At 35.3% G+C, this 20,991-nt stretch overlaps 1 protein-coding gene across 5 annotated transcripts in view; it reads right to left on the bottom strand.

The window, feature by feature from the left end:
* Haspin (haspin) overlaps positions 1 to 20,991 on the bottom strand; it is a 152,513-nt gene that overhangs the window by 57,028 nt on the left and 74,494 nt on the right. For 4 of the 5 annotated variants that reach the window (XM_081767536.1, XM_081767535.1, XM_081767540.1 and 1 more), the window contains 2 exons: positions 19,137 to 20,003; positions 9,397 to 10,455 (listed from right to left, as the gene is read on the bottom strand). In XM_081767536.1, the coding sequence (XP_081623662.1) occupies positions 9,397 to 10,455; positions 19,137 to 20,003 (1,926 nt within the window). The remainder of the gene's footprint in view (positions 1 to 9,396; positions 10,456 to 19,136; positions 20,004 to 20,991) is intronic. The other variant, XM_081767546.1, reaches the window with a different exon arrangement.

Raw genomic sequence — 20,991 nt, 5'->3', positions numbered from 1 at the left:
AATAACATGGATGCCTTCTCCTGGTTCATTTGGTAGTATTACCATAGGGATGTTTGTGTGGCAAAGCATGATGCCTTATACATGTGAATGCGCACATTTAAGTTGTCCTGCCTGTACAAACGTGGGATCTGTGTAGAACCTGGAGGCTATAATGGTTCACTGGAAATTGTGGCATTCAGCTTTACACTTTTGCCCACCTTACAGAATTACTAATTTTCCAACATACCCAAACCCAGTATTAACCATAATCTCTTTTGGGAAAGTTACCCTCAACTGCAAAGTTCTAAAGTTTTTTGCAGCACTAGGGTGGTAGATGTGGACCATACACTTCCGCTTAGTTTAATTACGTTTGTTGTATTGTTTTAGGTCAGCAAGTGCAATGAATACTATCAAAAATAAAAAGTTTAATTACAGATACAGCACCAGCTAGGTGTAGTTTCAATTCCTCGGTTTCCGATATTTGGTTTTTCGTTGAGATCCTTCCGGCCATCTCCCTTTGTTAAAGATGGGTTTCCTTAGCAAGCCACCCGACATTATAGCTTCAAATTATGACCCAACATTAAGTGCTTCATTCGTTACTTTCACAAGTCCTCTCCAGATTTCTTATTGTAATTGTTTTCGTAAAAGTCAGTACAACGTCAAATTAATGCCTTGGTAGTGTTTTACAGATGAACTTGGTCTAGAAAAGGTCAATGATATACCCTCCGAAAAGAGGTTTAACTTTGAGAACATTGCGCTGCTGCACACATCTCACTCCCGACGCTGGCAGAAAAAGCCAGAGACCAATAATAAGAACGTGCTGCCCTTCGCTACAGTTCACGCCTGCAGGCCCCACTTATGCATCGAATTTTTCCATGTATCCGAAACACCTTCTGTACATATACATAATAACATATTAAACGAGTAATCTATGAGCGCCTTTGCTAAAACGCTTTATCAGATTAGAAAGAAAAAGTATAGACTAGAGAAAGCTGAGAAACAAGCAGGTGGGCGCCATGTTGGAATCGTAGTCACGTGATAACACTACCAGATTGTAATAACAGAGTTTAGTAGAAGATAAAACAAATGAGATGGGTAGGTCGGAGATGGAGGGAATGGTAAAGAAATAAAAATACAGAATATACGGAAGAACGAATTTTCATTTTAATTTTTCAATCTTTTTACCGATTTATCTCTTAATTTACTATTCACTTGCTTTACTGCACTCCTACCGAGCTACTCGTTCTATAAATTTTTATCTTCCTTTACTAAATTCCATCTATTATTATCACGTGACTCTAAATTTAAACTTGGAACCAATCTGGATGTGTCTCAGTCTTTCCCCCCTTTTCTTTCCCTTTCTCTCTACTTTTTCATTTTATATCTGAAAATGTCCCTTTCTAGCGTGTGTATTACGTTCTCGCAATGCAAGTACAGCAAAGCTCCGATTATCCGCGAGTGCCGCGAAAAAATTTTTTAACCCTGCTGCAGTCGCGCTCAATTAGTTTTCGTAAGTAGTCACTACGGGCCGACACTCTGCATGCAAATAAGTACTGTATACCGGTATTCTAAAACATAAAAATAAATTACATTGTAAAAATCAATATTTCCAACAACAGTGCACATTTTCATGGACAAGTCTACTCTTATAAGCACAAGCCGATTGTTGTAAGGTATGAAAAAACGTGAAACGGATTATCCGCGATTTTCTCTACCCGCGGTGCCCTTGTCAGCCAATTCCGCGGATAATCGGGCTTTACTGTATTTAATTTTCTGTTCCTGCTTTACAGTTTCTTTGTAACCAATTAAGAGCGTATAACTGTTATATTACTCTCATTCCCTTTCACCAACATTTATGACTATTGTTTTGTACCAGGGGGAAAAAAGCTTTGTGGTCCCCCGTTTCCTTCCACTTTCTTCATTTTACCATTTCATTCATCTCATAATTACCGTCTCCTTTAGCCTGTAGGGCATACCCATGAGACGTAAAACTGGAAGATTTCATTTCACTAAAGGAAAAGGTTTTTGCGATCAAATTATTTTCATCTTTTATGAAGATTTCGGTTCATACAATCCTTTAACTGAACACACATTAATAATCAGCACACAGTTCTCTTAATTTTGGAGAGCAAGAATTTCTGTTTTTAATTTTTGTCAAGTGTATTTGATGCTTCAAGCAGATAAATCTCAAGTATAACAAAGTGTAAATTGCTTCCCCTGTATCCATTACTTATAGCATTTCGAAAAAAATCTTTGAGTTTTGCGTCCCAGGCTTATGCCGGTTAGACTAAAGGAGACGGTGATGAAGTAATGAATGAAAAGGTGGAATGATGATAGTGGGAGGAAACGGGAGAACCCCGAGAAAACCCACGCACACGGTGTTTGTCCACCACAAAGTTCACTTGGCGGAGGCTGGGATCGAACCCGGGACCCCTTATAGCATTTCGAAATCCTACTCATAATACTACCCATACATCCAACTGACTTAACAAATATCAGAGATATATAGTATGTCACGCCCCGTCAGTCCTCACTGACTAGGGATGATTCCATACCGGGACCAAGTACCTGGGGAAAACCTATATATCGTCTGAAAGCTCTTGCCATGAGAAGTACGAAACCGTTTTCAAATCACGGGCAAACCCGGAAACTGACCCTATATGCGGTCAGTTTGTTGGTGTTTGTGACCCTATGTATGATATATTCGACAGAAATAAAAATGAATATTACGATGCATCACGCGTAAGCCCCTGAGCCCATCATGTTCCTGTTTGGCTCACTGCTAGAACGTGACTCGGGTAAGGGTTTGATAATATCACTTTGCACCCAAACGTACCCATTTCGTCAGTGTTGCCAACGAATTGTAAATACAACGTGGCAGATGGTTTCTGTACCACTCGATGTATATCCATGAAAACGCGGCATAAACATCATTCGTCACTAGAGAAAATATACTTCGGATATATTCCTCTTTCAAGGACCCCAGTTTATCAGTGTTGCCAACCAAGTATAAAAATAAGAAATTGTAAAACACTTTCCGTACGATGAGACGTATATACACCAAGCTTTGCAGAAACATCACACGAACTATAGAAAAAATATGTTGAGTATGGCCGTCTCCGAACCATTCTAGGTTGTCAGTGTTGCCAACAAGTGTAAACATCACAATGTTGAAAATGGCGTGAATGTCATAGAACGAATATATGGCAAAAGTAACAGAAGCAGCATTGGACAATGGAAAAGATAGTGTGTGTACCCATCTCCCAAGCACCTCAGTATGGCGGATACGATTAGGCTGTGGCCCATATTAGGTTTGTAGTATGTTAGTGAACCCACAAGCACCCATGTTGTCATGTTTGCTAATGCGGTAGACTTCCTGCGAAAATCTTGAATGTTCGCATTGGTTGGCAACACTGCCACACTGGGGTGCTTGGGAGACGGGGACATACATTGTTTTTCATTGTCTAATGCTGCTTCTGTCACATTTGTCATATATTATTTTAATGGCAGTCACGCCATTTTTAACATTGTGATGTTTACACTTGTTGGCAACACTGACAACCTAGAATGGTTGGGAGACGGCCACACTCAATATCTTTTTGCTATAGTTCGTGTGATGTTTTTGCAAAGCTTGGTGTATAAACGTCTCATGGTACGGAAAGTATTTTACAATTTCTTATTTTTATACTTGGTTGGCAACACTGATAAACTGGGGTCCTTGAAAGAGGAATATGTCCGAAGTATATTTTCTCTAGTAACGAATGATATTTATGCCGCGTTTTCATGGATATACATCGAGTGGTACAGAAACCATCTGCCACGTTGTATTTACAATTCGTTGGCAACACTGACGAAATGGGTACGTTTGGGTGCAAAGTAATATTATTAAACCCTTACCTGAGTCACGTTGTAGCAGTGAGCCAAACAGGAACATGATGGGCTCAGGGACTTACGTGTGATGGATTGTAATATTCATTTTTATTTCTGTCGAATATACCATACATAGGGTCACAAACACCAACAAACTGACCGCATATAGGGTCAGTTTCCGGGTTTGCCCGTGATTTGAAAACGGTTTCGTACTTCTCATGGCAAGAGCTTTCAGACGATATATAGGTTTTCCCCAGGTACTTGGTCCCGGTATGGTATCATCCCTAGTGAGTTAATCTTCGAGACGTATGACTCCATATAGGCCTAGAATACGGCAGTGTAGAACTGTGCAACGATGTTATTTCTCAAATGAGTCGCCACGGGAGAGAATCAAGTAGAAACAGTTATATTGTGTCACATCACCAATACATCTAAACAAAACCTAAATACAGTATAATATAGAACAGATAAGTCAATAAACAGAATTAGTACGATAAGTTGAAAGTTCAGATAACATTCTAAAGGTGAGTACAACAGGCGAGTATTTATATTTATATTATGCAGATTAGTGTACGAACAATAGCATCCATGACAGCAGAGTTTCAAGTATTTAGAGATTACAGCAAACATAACATTAATTTGTTAGCGTTTAGTTTGAAGCTAGTAGTAGTAACAATACGCAACAACTTAAGTTTTATGCCTTTCATACAAATAGTAGAACACAGATTAAAATAACATAGCTTTGATATTTGTTAGTTACGTTAGCTTGTTTACATTACGTGGGAGCCATTTGATGATATATAGCAACGTTTCCCAACCTTTGTCAACTTGCGGCACACCACGGGTGTAACTTCAATTCTCGCGGCACACCCATAGATATATTATTATTATTCTTATTTTATTCGTAAATATAAAATACCTTTTTTTTTTTTTTTGTGATTTCTGATCTCACAGGGAAGAAAGCTCGATCGCTGGTTTTCCCCAATATAGAACTCAGGTTTGTAACAATACACTTTCTTTTTCAAAAACTGTATCCAAACTTTCACTAAGGAAGATCACTAAATAACGAACGAACAAACTAATCTCTTTGTACTTGAATAACACAAATGTAGGTAGTTTGTATACATGTTTACTTTACCGAAAGGAATGAATGATATTTTAACATTTCAAGTTACAAAATATTCTCCAACAATAAAGAAGCGATAATGGTCATAACAATGATAATAAATACTTTTTTCAACGTTAAAAATGTACAGAAAAGTAACACAGTATGAAACTTATAAGTTATTAACATCGTTGATCTACGTTACAATTTTTAAATATTTTATGAAAGTTAGAATTGTTCAATAATATTAGTAATGTAACATTATTTCAATAATATCTATTGAAGGTTGCAATTGTTTAATAATAATATATGAAGGTTATAGTTTTTCAAAAATAAGTGAAACAACTTGGTGCACGAAGCAAAATTAATGTGCAAATTGAGCTTTATGTTCTTTCATAATCTTCTTCAATTGTTGACTGATAGTTGTTAAACACAACCTCATGTCGTGTTCCGGAGTTAGTTATAACCCGTTCTTACACTTGATTGTTGAGTTGATTTTGAGTTTAACGTCCCGTTCAGCAGCAAGGCTACAAGAGACGTGGACCTACAGATTAACGTGGAATCCGAACCACACGAGCTCCCGCCGGGAATTGAAGCCGGGCCTCCCACGCCAAAGGCGCGTACGCTAACCGCTTAGCCACAGAGGAGCTCTTACACTTGATTGTGTTCATTGCAGAAAATCCTGCTTTACTTAAGTAGGATATAGAAAAGGGAATATGAACTTTCTAGAAATAGCTGGATATTCTCTCCGGAGAGGAATCCAGAATGATGTCTTCTTGTGAGTGTTGGAGCTTCAAACCGCGATCATTCCTCACATCGACCAATTCAATTTTTTCCTGTACATTTAATTCTGTTGACTGTAGGACAGAAGGCGCAAAGGAGTCCCTCACCCAGGCAAATGAATTAAACTGAAGCGTAGGAAAATACTTCTCAACATTGGTACAGAACAAAGACAATGTGTCTGAAATAAGTAGAGGTCTGCGCAGATGCGGATAAAGTTGAGGATACGGTTTCCTACTTCTTTTCCCTATCTAAAAAACGCTATGAAATTTGTGATGGTGGAAAGAGCACTAAGAAACGTTTGTTTTGAATTAGAAGTTTTCAAAACCGGTTGAAAAATAACTAAAATCAAAATAAGTGTGTTTGAAGCTTTGACTCAGTGACAGCAAAAGGAGGAGAAATGACAGGAGAGAGTTGTCCTTTTATTGCTCTTTTCAATAGCTATTTAAAATGTGATTTAAAAAATTTCGAAATCATGACTATTATAGAATATGTAAGTTGTATATATTTCCTACCTCATTATCTGCGGATGCGGGTGCGAATAAATGATTGCGGATGCGGATGCGATATTTTCTATAAGCGCAGATCTCTAGAAATGAGTGTTAAGAGGTTTGTCAATTTTACAGCACTCTGTAATCTCAAATGTCACATTTGTTTTGTTTTCTAATTCTGACCTCCCAAAATGAGAGTTTCTCCCTAAATAAGAAAATTTTGTCACTTAAGGTTAGGATATTTTCCTTTTTTCCCTGCATGCATTTGTTCAGCGTATTCAATGTTTGGAATATGTCGGTAAGAAAAGTAACTTTATTGCACCAAGAATCATCACTAAGGAAATAAGACATTTTCACTTTCTTCTGACAAAGAAAAGTTGTTCTTTAAGTGCATAAAATCTTGACAATACACGACTACGAGACAACCACCTCGATTTCGTCGCGGCACACCGGTTGGGAAACGCTGATATATAGTCAAATTAACGTTGTATAGCTAGTTATTCTGATTATGTGTTTACTAATCACACATGACGAATAGCATGAGCATCTTACGTACAAAATATGTAATTACGCGTACATTTGCTTAATAGTATTTTGTTTAATTATTTATTTATTCTATATAAGAATTCAACTCTCTTTAATTATTCACTTTTATTCATTTCATTCGTAGATTTTCATTACATTAAGCGACGTAATTATTTCCGTTTTATTTATTTCATGTCGCTTATTTATATGTAATAATTATAGATTTCGTAGCTTTGCTTTATATATATATATATATACGAACGAACAGTCTTGGCTAGGGACACGAGTATTTCGCACTAAGAATTTGAATATTTCGCGTTTTTCATATGTCTTGTTTTGTCGCATTTTCCAAATAAAATTTCGCATTTTGTAGCTCTTGTAAAAAAGATATTTTCTGATATTTCTACAATCGTTCCTTTTATTCATAGATCACGACAGAAACAAAACATTAATTACCTAAAAACAAAATACACTGAATATTTCACTTGACATTCTAAATTTTACTTATAGAAAATTATATTTTTTTAAAAATCAAACTGAAGGAAATCAGTAACTAAACTTACTATGAGTAGGAAAGTTTGCGATGATGATATCTAACGCGCAACATGTTCTCTATAGCCGTGTCCGAATCACCCAAAATACACCGCTCATGCCACGTTCTACCATCCCGTCAGCGGAAAACTGACATTTTTAAATTAATGAAAACGTATTTTTAAAATTTCGCGCAAAACTGTCAATTTCGCATTTTATCGCGCAACGAAAACCAATGAAAATACACACAGAATATTATGAAACATCAAGAAACTAAAAATTACTTAATTCTGACGCATTTCGTTTTATTGCGCACTGCGAAAAACTCGTGCCTCTACTCATGGTTTAATTCTTTGTAAATCAGATCAAATTGCTAGATGTTTATGTAGATATTTCGTCCTGCATAAAAATATGTAACGTATAATAGCTAGATGTTTTCGTTTAAATTAAACTTCACAGATATCATTATGCAAGCTATTATTAATCTGTGCTTCTGACTTATCAAATGCTATGATGACTTACAGACGCTGTCATGGCATTAGATGTCTACACGGGCTCGGGCTGAGCCCGCAGGCCGGACTCGGCCTTACATAGCGAACATCACTTCGGGCCCGGGTCGTAAATTTTTAAATATACAACCATATATCTCGGGCCTAACTTTGTAAATATGCTGTACAACGATGTTTATTGGACCGTTGTTTGTGGAGAACTTTTAAAACACAACTGCAAAATTAAACCTATAATTGTTGTATATAAAAATACAATTTTGCTTTAATTATTAAGTTACTGTAATTCGAGATTATTTCGGGTTCATTTGATTATCTCACGAACTCGGGCCGGGCTCAGGCCTAAATGCTAAAACATATTTTAGACTCGGGTCGGGCCTCACATTATAAATTTACGGGCCGTACAACGATAACGTTGTATGTAATATTAACAATCTGTGCCAATTTACAGAAAGGGATCAGAGGTGAATTATTTGAGCAGTATTATGTATAAAGAAAAGAAAGACATATAGAGATTTCGAGACATTACTTTTTTGTAATCGGTAACTAAAATAAGAGAGAGTTGTTACTATAGCAACGTCGTAAAATAAGTGTACATGTACGTAGACATCTTGTCGAGAAAATAAGTGTACACCGTGTATGTATAAAGGTGTAGACATCTTGTTGTATATGCAGAAAGTTGATTATGTACGCTTCTCATGGTTTAGTATTAAAAACCAGCTAAGAAGGTGTTAAAACGTTTTGAATTATTTTGAAGATTACTAAATACGAACCAGGACAGACCCCTTACAGCCGGGCCTAGGCCTATTTGAATTTAAATAACAGGAATTTTGAATTGGTTTGAAAATTTAGTTAATTTAAAGTGCAATACATTTTGGCGCTAAATTTGTTACAGGGGATCAAAGCCTGAGTTTATTGATTCAGAACTTCATTCGCCCACTATGTAATAGCTTCCTAAAATATCAGTTCAAAATTAGAATTAAAATTACGTATATTATTTGAATACAGTCTTTATAACAACAGTTTCTAGATTATTTCTAGTAGAATTCATGACCTAATACATTAGAATAACGATGATTAATAAGGTTTCTAGAGAGCTTCTTTCAAACAAACAAAGAACTTCGAAGTATATGATTTTCGTCGTTTTTCTGTTTTAGAATTGTTTCAAAATATTTACGGTTCAGACCAAACTTCCAAGTTAACTGTACACTTGTATATACCATGTACCGGTGCAGGTTAACTATGGTGCATACATAACATTATTAAACATGCATGAAGATGTAAAACAAATATTAGTTTATAGAACAGCAAACAACAAAATAATAAAAACAGTAACAAAGACTGTAATGCCAATTATAGCAGAGCATTAGAAGTAATATCTATTTTTTTTTTTTTTTTTTTTTTTTTTTAATAAGAATTAACAACAAATCTGATCAACATAAAAGAACTTCTATATATACGAAATTAAGTAACCCAATTTATAGGATATGATAACATCTACTTTACAATAGTTGCGAAACAAAAATCTCAAGCTAAAATGTCGACGAATAAGCAAAAGACTACTCACAAAAACAACGAAGAAGGCGACGGAAAATCGCGACCGACTTACCTACATGCCCATCTTCCCCTGAATGAGACAAAACTTCTGGAATTAATCTAATCCCAGTTGTTCGCCGTGGAGTTAATATCGACATCGTCAATTCTGGCACCGCATTATCATCTTCAGTTATGATATCAGACTTATTTACTTCGTCTAATGTTCCATTTCGTTTCCTCATGGAGCACTGAGAATCAGCTACCACTACAGAAAATCTGTCTAGATCAAACAAGTGATTCTCAATGTTATTATATGGGTTATCACCTGAGACATCAAGATGAGCAAATGACTCAGATATATCTTCATCAGACATGGTTTGATACGAAGTACTTGCTTCATTTTCTTCAACGGTTAATGATGTAACGGTGTAACTTTTCGATCTCTTAACTTTTTTAACAGTTCGGTCACTACCGTTACTAGTTGCATCTGAAGATGTCCTTCCATTCCATTTTCTCTTAATACGTTTCCGACGTTTTGTTCCACTTTTCCTCTTCAATGTAACCAGAGGAGAAGATATAACAGTTCTCGTTGTAGTAGGTGGAAGATTCCTCCATGGACCATGCGAACGTTTATCATGTGCAGGAAGCAATTTCTTACAAGTTGGTGTATCCTGACGAACTCTGCTCCCCCCTCGTCGAGATTTTGAAAGAAGACTTCCTCTCTTGACCTTTTCTTCTGGAGTAGGTGGTATTACCTCATTCGAGTCTGAGTCAAAATCTTTATTAGTCGTATGATTAACTGTTTCACTACGATAAAGAATAACCACACTTTCAGGGGACATTTCGCCAACTAAAGGGGTACTTGTTACAACGTCAGCCAAGTCTGTCAATGGTTCTAAAATAATTCCTGGTGTTGGCTTGACGTTATTGTCTAAGGAAATTACATCATCTTGTAAATGTATCTTACGGTCGGAAGATATTTTAAACGAATACGACTCACCCGTTCCTCTGATAGTTGTACAGAAAATCTGATCACTAAAATTATTATTTGGTATTACGTCAGCACCTATATCACTACACAAGCTTTCTGTATCAGTCTTACATTCGTTATCATCTATCTGACTCTTTATGCCTAGAATGAAAATAAATAAAACGATTACATACATCTCAACACATTTTTCGATTTATTTATTAGTATTTGTACGTAAAATTATAAATTTAAAAATACTACACTACACTACGTAGTTAGAAAGTTATCTAAGAAAGTATACAATCTCTCATCCAGTGCGGTCAGAAACTTACTTCGTTAAAGCTTTTTCTGAGACAATTTTCTCAGAGTTTTTGCAGAATCATACTGCTAGTAAATAAGTCATTTAAACCTAAATGAAATGGTATATAATATTCATTGAAGCTTTATTTTTCGACGATACAGTCGCAGGAATAAAACTAACTAAGATACATTCAATTTAAATTTACTCAATAAATACCAAATGATAATCACAATCAAATGTTATACTTCAATTAACTTCAATGCTTTGGGACGTTGCTTTCTCCGTTTTATTAATTTATCATCGAAGATCATTAAACCATATTCACTTCCCTTTTCTCGCTCGAGAGTTTGCCCAAAAATCTCGGTAAATAGCTTCCTCGTTTGCGCAACATATTTAAACTTCTATCATGTAATATACCGTATATGGACACAATGCTGGGAAATCTAGGGCCCGTTTGAGACGCTATTCAAGTCCACTGGATTTGGAAAAGTTATCGGGGAAGGTGGTTCGTGGCAGAATAGAGTTTATTTCCGAGAAACGACTAGACTGTGATCACAATTATTATTATTATTATTATTATTATTATTATTATTATTATTATTATTATTATTATTATTATTATTATTAAGTATTGCTTGTTTTTCACTTGCACTTATTATACAATAAAGAAAATGATCTGTAAAGGAATATGGGATAAAACATCAAAAATGAGTTATGAGACATAAGAGTAAATACAGGTAAAAGTAAAATTAGGTTTAACAAATTTAAATAAATGTAGCATGTAATTCAATATCCAACCTTATTTAACAATTTCTTTTTTTCTTTCAGGTTCAACTCAAGATCCTCAGGACAGTGACTACATGGAGTTTCGTCAGGCAAGTCCAGTTTAATTCCTTTCCAGGTAAATATTATATGTTTATTCCTGATAGGTTTGTAGAGTAGTCTGTAGGGTGGTATCATATAGATGCATTGTTGTTGTTTGTAGTAGCAGTAGTATATAGTAGTGGCGGTCGATTTTGTCTCCTAATTAGATCCTGCTGATTTCTTGTATAACGTCATGGCATATGGCTACACGTGTATGTTAGCGCTGATACATTTTGTGCAGAAGGCCTCTTTATTTTTAAATACGTAAGTATTGATTAAAATAAATGTCACTGCTTTTTTAAAATTTCATTCAGCATAGTGACCTTCGTAACATTCGTACGTATCGTATCATTAAGATTAGTTCAACTTTTATTATATAAACTATTAGCGTTCAATATATATTATTTATATACATATTAATATTAATAAAGTTCAGTATTTAGATAAGTAGACAAAATAATTCCTTCTTCCAATCATGTTAAGTTTGCTTTCTTTGTAGTTATTGATATTCCATGGCGGAATGTACAGATAATGCAGAAGAAACTTAAGACGAACGCTAGCAACTAGTCTCCATAAAAGGCAAGTGATAATCGTAATTATAATTGCCACTACATAACAGCTTTGTCTGTCCAAATACTGTTAAAAGCTTTTCACGGCTAACTTCAGATTAACTAAAATTTTGTTGTACTCATATTTGAAATATTAATTCGACGATGACATGCTGAACATAAGCTGCTAATAAATAGTGAAACTAGAAGGAGACTCTCTTCCTAGCCCTCGACGGTTCAGTAGATTCCTATGTTATACCTTTCATTCATTTAAATTAGATTTTCCAAGATGAACAATAAAAAATCGTTAAATTACATGCTTGAGTTTCGGCTCACATATACGAATAAATTTTCTGTGTTATATATAACTAATATTCTTATGATGATTCTGTTATGTGTTGACAGCTTAGAGACATGCTAATCTGCAGTTATATTTGTTATTTCTTCCTTAAATTGCACTGTACCTTGGGGCGGGATGTAAATGTTGTCACAAGGTTTCTAACAAGTATGTGTTACTTCTAAATGATCCCATCGCTGTGACGCATCTCGAGCCACACACGGCGATTTAACATTATAAGAAGATTGCAGATAAGGAAATGGACTTCAGTAAAGAACGAAGCAAGAAAAGGTGTAAGTAGACTCCAATCTAGATGACATGAACTGTAAACTTATGTTTATACATGTTGATTAAAACTATTATTCAATCTTCCGTTATGTCGTTTATAATTCTATATCATTTGTCGGCAGTTTGTCTACATGTTCTGCTGCATATAATTACATAGTATAAAATCCATAGTATTTCATATCCTCTATGTTTATTCAGTAATTTCTTTAACCATATTTCATAGTATATATACTTAACAAGCACAACTACATTCATAAGCAATAAATACACACTTCTTTAAGTTACTAAACAGACATATCGGAGATACATGTTTTTGACTGGAGTGCACAGAAATACGAAGGAAGTTAGTTGCTTGGAGCAGAATCAATTAAAATTAGTAACTCATATTAAAGTAATTCATAGATACAATATTAAATATTAAACACACGTTGCTTACAAATTACTTAATTATGTCAGAATATCGTGACAAACTACGATAAATAAATATTATTTTCGATAGAATTAGAATCAATTATTGGCGAGTAATCGTCATAAAATTATTTAACTTCTATCTTTTTAAGAAAACACGAAGTAAAATCATATCAACAACTTTCTTCTATTTATTAAAAAGAGAACGAAAGTGGCACGAAAGTGTGCACCTTGCAACAAGGTGCAGATAAAGTATAAGTCGGTCAAACCGAATTTGTGAGAGATCATAATAACCTGATTCAAACATGAATAAACAAAGAGTTAATCGAAACAAAAGACAATATGTAACGTTGCGTTACAAAATTATATTATCAATGTCGAGTTTGTTTACAAAAAATTCATATACTCTATTACAGTAATTTTAATTTCAATTTACTTCTTTTCTCTTTAGATGTTGCTTGTATACGGAAATTTAGTCAACTGCAGTCCACTACAGAAAATTACAAAGGATTTGAAGTATTTACTTTCAGCAAATAACAAATGGAAACGATAAAGAAATCTCTCTTTCAGTGAAATAAAATGTAATAACATTTGTTCAAACTGAAATAAATCAGGTTAATTTGCCGTCATCTCAGTATTCAATATATGATTTGAAGTGAAGGTTTATTACACTATAAATAGATTTACAATCTATTACCTAACATTTCGGCCATCCTATTTACTTGCAACGGTTTCCCGAGAGCGAGGTAGTGCACCACACCATTCAAATACAAACTTTATGCCTCTACTAACACTGAGCTCGTAACCGAATTCAGATTTCGTAGATTTCTTGAAAGAAGCAACAGAAATTTTGAAACTTTCTTCTTCTATGTTGTTCGTATCAAGATATTGGTGGAAAGCATCCGGAAACCATAAGAGCATTTATTCTTTCTTACCTCTGTGTTTTCTTATACACAGTGGTTTAAACTGATTAAAATAGCAAATGTGTTACTGCAGAAATTATTTTGCATTCCTCTTCTTCTGTATTTCATATGAAATTCCCCTGAACACAAAGTCTAGCAAAAAATTTGAATACTTCTAATTGGTGTCTTAGCGAACATAAATGTTTGAATCACATCATATTAGGACTAGGAATCCAACAATGCATTAGGAAATGGGCGGCTTGGGCAAACAATGGGTTCACGTAGTTTTCATTATTATTATTCATCGAAATTTACATAGGATGTGTCAATCACAAATAACCAATTTCTCCATTTTACATAGGTATAAGATTCGGCAACACAGACTAAAATTTTGAAAAATTTCGTGCTAACAGTAGAGTTTTATGGGAGTAATTTAATGACGTTGTGTATATACTTCCATATTGAATCTTTTATTTACTTTGAAACCATTAAAGGATATTAGAAACATCTAACTTTGACAAATGCACATACAGCTGTTACAATGAACCAAAATATTCGCTGGAGAAGAACATGTAATGGTACACACAGCTAATGTCTACTTAATCCGGATTGATAAAGATATCAGAAGATTATCGAAGCTATTCCAGTATAAATAGTAATCACATCAGTAAAGTAATAAATACCAATTTATATACTGTAAGATTTGTGTGGATAGAGACAATGACAGTCCGGGATTTTAGCCCTTCACCAAATTTATTTTACAAAATATTACAAAACTTTTGCCTTTGTGTCGACAAAGTTAAGATGATCAGAGAGGTGAAGAAAGGAAATATTGTATACGGAAACTCCTTTAGCTCATAGCAGCTTCCAGGGCGTCTTCCGGTGACTTCAGGAACCTCCTTAGGTCATGACAAGCCTCGTGAGGTTTGGTTGTGGTCAGGAATTCCCTTCGCTCAAGGCAGCCTCCAGGGATGTTAGACAGGGTAGTACTCCTTCGTCCAAGGCGACCTTAGGAGCAGGTGTAGGTTAAGTCATCAGACTGATGCTTCCGTCTTCTTTGGGTCCACTTTTATAGGCCATTTCTGGGTGGCTTGTTCCTCTTCGGTTCTCGTCGTGCTGTTCTTCGTGTCTTTCTGTTTTTTGTGTATCGTCTGCTGTACTGATGTTTATAAACAATAGAACGTGTTGTTTGAATAACATGTGCTCATGCTGTAAGGTGGGGATCCTTACAATACAGACTAATCTTCGGCTAGCTGGAGACTTCGCCCCCAGACCCCCGTGTTTGGTCGGCCTACGGTCTCGCATTTCTCATATCCCAAATATATCTCTAATTTTAAAGTGATTTCCAGACATGGCTATTTTATTGTAACAATTGCAACCCCAGGCTTTTTTCTTCCCTTGTAATAGAATTTAAAGAAAAAGCTGAAACACGTCTTTAGTAAGCATGTCTCCCTAGGGATTTCGAGATATGACCATCTTATTTTAAGAATTACAACTCACTCTTATTCTCCCCTTCTAAAGAAACATCTAAATATGCGGAATCATTCTTTAATTATTTTAAATTAAGCGCCTAAATGCCTACTTTCATGCCTCTAGTTCCTATTCAGTTTTTAAAACCAATACATACATTTAGACGAACACACATTAAAGGACTTCGAGATATGATCATGTTATTTTAACAACTGCAACCCCGACTCTTTTCCTTTCTCCCCGCCCTTTTCTTCCCTTGTAGGGAAAATATCAAGAGAGCTGAAACACTCTTTGATTATTTTAAATGAAAAATCTAAATATCAAATTTCATGTTTCTAACCTTAACGAATTTCGAGATAGGGCCATCCAATTACAACAATTGTAATCCCACCCTTTTTTCTTTTCCTTCTAGGGCAAATATCAAAAATACTGACACATGTGTCTCACTATTTTAAATAAGTTTATATACCAAATTTCATGTTTCTAACCTTTAGATACTCCGAGATATGGCCATTTTAAGATAATAATTGCTACCCCTCTTCCCCGCCGAATTTCCAAAATCCTTCCTTAGTGAAACCTTACATCATAAATCCTATGCCTTTCCAAATTTCAAGTTTCTTGCTTAAGAGGTTTGGCCTGGGCATTGATCAATTAGTCAATCAGTCAATCAGAACGACTTCTTTTATATAGAGAAACCAGAGCTTTTTAAGTTGGGTGTCGCGTAGTAGCATCAAGGGTGAGAGATTTTTTTTTAATTATAAAATGAGTATATAAAACGAATAAAGAATTGGTAAAATAACACTAAATTTTCTTATTTTCGTTCACCGTATTAAATGCGTGATCGAAATATTAATTTCTAAAACTCAATCTACAGCAAATGACATTCAAGAATGGCACTAGATGTCTCTGTTATTACACCACTGTTTTAACAGACTCAGTGTTTTATATAATTAATAGCACTGAATGGGTGTCGTGTAAAATTGTGTGTACTAAAAAGTGTCGCCATAAGGGGAGGGTTGAAAAGCCCTGATACACATTAAACACTTGACTTTCACACTGAAATTTAAAATAATTGTGGAAAATAGTTCTGCTTGATGAAAATTTGAGGGACAAGAACATATTATCACTGCTATACTCACTATCCATTTAACAGACAAAACCGAAACCGAAAGGAAATATGCTTCTTTAAACATCGCATGGAAATAGTCTCAATAATCAATTATTTACCGGTGAATATAATTTATTTCGCAGATAGGTGCTTAAAACTTTATGTCAAGCTTTACATGAAAGGCAGTAGCCCGTTTCAAACTTATTCGATGAATTATAGCACATTCAATAAGTGAGCTGTCAAATACAGAAGATAACGTGCAGTTTGACAAGCTGGCGGCAAAGTAGAAATGTAAAAAATACACGAATTTTATGGTAAATATAATTACGTATTTCCAGAATAATGTCTATTTCATTATGTGTATAGGCTACAACTCATACACCTAACCTTTGCAGAGATTTATAACATGGTAGCAAAATAATAATAAAGAATTACTCAGAGCCAATGAATTTAAAATTTTAAGTTCCTAAGTTAGGGTTCACCTGTTTCGTGACCTAATGGGTAATGCGAGAGACTTGGGGGACCATTCCTATGTGGATTGCGTCAACTCAAAGCAATATTTGCCATTTTGTTAGCGATCATCGGCATAGCAGTTATAATGACTTTTTCCATTTCTTGTATGTAGAATTTTTTGAACATTGCTTCCGAATGACCCCCTTAGACGTGTTAACAAGCGAAGGAAATGAATAATTTTCTTAGTTATTCTCACTTGGCTACGCCCACCAACTACCTCGCAGACAAATAAATTGTGCTTGTAAATCATCCTTTGTATTGCTTCAATTGCAACAAACTGTTACTTATCTCATTGATTTGTGTTTAAAAAAGAAATGGTAAGAAGTCGGTAATTTACAGATAATATTGAATTGTTTCGATATTACTCGCCTAAAGTTGCACGAGCATAAGTATATTCACCACAAGAAAGTAGCTACTAGGTAACTCTCGCAAACGCAGTTGTATCGTCTTGTTGAAATGCGTAATTTGTATTACTAACTCAAGAACCATTTATATCCACAACATTACGATTAATTAGTCCCTTCAAGAACTCAAATGGGTTTCATTTCATTGTATGTCCATTCATTAATGTTTTATTTCGTTTTAATCATTTCTTCACGATTTGTCCAACGCTGAGGGAAAAAAGGGAATTTTGAGACAGCGTTACCATCGTGTACAGCACAAAATTCTCAGCTTTTACAAAAAAATGAAATGAAATCTTTTAAGTTTTACGTCCCACGGATATGCCGGTTAGGAGACAGTGATGATGAGAGATGAGTGAATGAAGAAAGTGGGAGGAAAAGGGAGAACTCCAAGAAAGCCCACGAGCACGGTGTCTGCCCACCACAAAGTCCACACGGCACGAGCTGAGATCGAACCAGGGACCCCAAGCACCGGAGGTGAACGCTCTACCACTGAGCCACCGCGCCCCCAGCTTTTACAAAATACCGAATATATCGGTAAGTACTTGACTTATCAATCTCAACCAAACGTGACAATGCTCCTTATGACATACTTATTTGCCCTATGAATTTTAAACCATACTGTACTAGGGACCTTTTCCAAGTTATTGCACTGTTTCCAAACTCAACTTTTCTCTCATCTGTTGTGGCAACACTAATAAGTCATCTTAAAGAATTCTTACCAGTATTTAATTTAATATGCACAAATAGTTACTACTTCATTCCTTGTGTGTGTTAAAGGCGTTTAAATTTGACATATGTTTAACGTTATTTCTCAAAATGTATGCAACAATGATCTGCGAGTGTCATCTCTTTCGTCTTTGTTTTCATTGCTGATTCGAATTATGAAATTAAATTTAGGTCATTCCATAATAATAATAATAATAATAATAATAAAAACATAACTTAATATTGGGTTGGCAACACGGTTCATGTGGTGATGTTACCCAATACATGGATATATGTCCCCCTTCCCACAGTTGCTTTGTGCGAAGTTTCGCTTCTCTCCCTCTCTTGGTTCCTCTGTTATAAAAGTGGGACATTATAAATGGTGCGCCCGGGTTTTAAGACGCTAAGTGATGTATTTTAAGATCTTTTGAGAGTACAAAAATCTATGTGATGTACAACCGGCCTATTGTACTATTTAAGCCTATATGCTTTGATTAACAATTTGGAAACAATGACGTGGATATGTTCATTAACAACAAAGCTGTGACGTTTCTCACAGCACTGTACTCACATTCAAAACTCGTAAATAATTTTCGCATACTTTGACACCTGTATCTTTCAAAGTATACGAGCTAAAGAAAAAAATGGGTTATTAACTTATAGGTCCAACAACAGTACCAAGTAGCATGAAAATTTGAATCAGTGGGTTTCATTTACAAATTTTGCTGGGTGATTTGACACTGAATGACCCTTTTGTCTTCCAGAAGTAAGTGCTCTACTGTATACTCGCCTTAATTTCTAAACCAAGCACAAGAGTAACACAAATCTTGAAACAGAATCGGTTTAAGAGAGAAACAATCTAAATATCTTATTCTAGACGGAAGAACTGAATATTGTTTGCTAACTATAATAAATCTGCAAATTATTTGAGCCAAATAAGGAATATAAATAAGACGGAGTTTCTACTCTACTTCATAACGAAAATTTCTGCTTACCTGAACCATTATTGTTTACTGTGGGAAATTCATCCGACTCCAACAAGGGAGCCATTCGCCTTCTGCGTCTCAGGGAATAATTCGGTATGAAGGCAGAATGACTTTCATCTGATAATTCAGTTACACTATCCAATAATTCGTCTCTTTGGTCCGCTGCACACGTACTTCTCTGTTGCAGTTCATTACTCACATTATTATTTGTTTGTGAATCACATAATTCATTTCCAATTTTAATATCAGAGTTACTAAAGGATTCGGACAGGGCAGACAGGTCTTCATTCGTGGCATGTCCTTTGCGAAGATTATATCCCTTCACTTCATCCGTCTGTGGTGTTTCCTTCATAGTATTTCTTTTACTTCGAAGTGAAAGCTTGCTCGATGGAGCAGTACGAATTTTCCTTAATCCTGTATCTCTGTCATTATTCGTTTTACCGAATTCTAATTCAAACTCACTGTCATTCACATGTTCCACAGGCACTACAAACACATCACTATTCGTGTGTTCATTCCGTTTTCGTACAGTCAGAGGAGTAGTGTTAACATGATTTCGAAGCTTTCTCCTCAGTTTATAATATCCATTGGCTATGTTTTGTAACGGAACACGATTAGTCAAAGTTTTACAAGGTGATCTCAAATGAACTCCCTCTTCCTTATTATTGAGATCACTCGTTTTAAAATCAGCACACGGACTATCACAAACAGAAATTCCCTTACCGGTCTTCCTAACTGATTTATTATACATTCTATTTTCGTTTTCTACCGCCTGTTCTTCCATTGCTATACCAGAAGCAACCTGACAAAAATTCATCTTTCTATTACTTCTTGATCCAACTATAGAAGAATCCGTATTCTCCGACGGAGTAACACCTGAAACACAATCAAATTTTTACTACCAAAACTCAAACTAATTTTGATAAATTAATATACTATTAAAAAACATTTGACACTAACAAGGAAACAGGATTTCCATCATTCAGTACCTTCATGGCCCATTTTAATCTTTCCACGGAAATATCTCGAAAACGGTTTAAAATAAATGAACAAAAACTAAAATAGTAAATAACATGGGACAAATCGAATGGTGATGTCGCGATGCCCCCAGGGCCGCTCTTCAAGGGGGCCAGGGGCCCAACTTTAAAATTTTAAATGGAAACATGGGGCGAGTGACACCTCGTTCGATAGATCTTTTTAAAAACTAAAAAGCGATCTGGCAAAAGATTTTTCATATCGGTCACCGTATTCAAAATGGCCGCCAAAACATGGTGCCTGTACCAGATAAAACGTCCAGTACCACTGATATGAAAACAGCTGAAGATAATAACGGATGAACAGAATAAAACTCCTATAGGAAATCATAGAAGGTATTTATCATTTCACGGATCGAGAATGTTGCAACAAAGAAGATGATTAAAGTAAAAGTGCCATAATGCAAAAGAGGAAATCTAATTCTTAGAAAATCACCGTTCCAACGTCCTCCGTAAGTGGGTGAAGCGGGACGGGAAAGAACGGTAAAATTGCAAATGAGAACCTTAGGTTTTGCATATTGTATCTACACAACAAAATTATACGAAATTTGTTTTTATAAGAGATAGGTGTCTGTAATGGAAAAAAGTAGGTAAAATTCTTGTTAAATGGTACCTTCCACTTTGATTGTAGGCAATAATTTGTGCAAAAATAAATCAACTGAAATCCGAAACCAATTTGTTGAACAATGCAATTTTAGAACAATGTGTACGAAAGTTGGTTTTGCTCAAAAGTCGTCTGCACAATATTGGTTCATTCCAGTACCAGTCATCGGTACACCCAAGTGTTTCACACAAAGCATACCTATTGCAAGTGAAAGTGGGATTCTCAT

This window comes from Thermobia domestica, chromosome 1 (genome assembly GCF_964235325.1).
Source record: "Thermobia domestica chromosome 1, izTheDome1.hap1.1, whole genome shotgun sequence".
NCBI classification, from domain to species: domain Eukaryota; kingdom Metazoa; phylum Arthropoda; class Insecta; order Zygentoma; family Lepismatidae; genus Thermobia; species Thermobia domestica.
The sequence above is the reverse complement of the archived record's forward strand: the minus strand, read 5'-3'. Positions and strand labels throughout refer to the sequence as shown.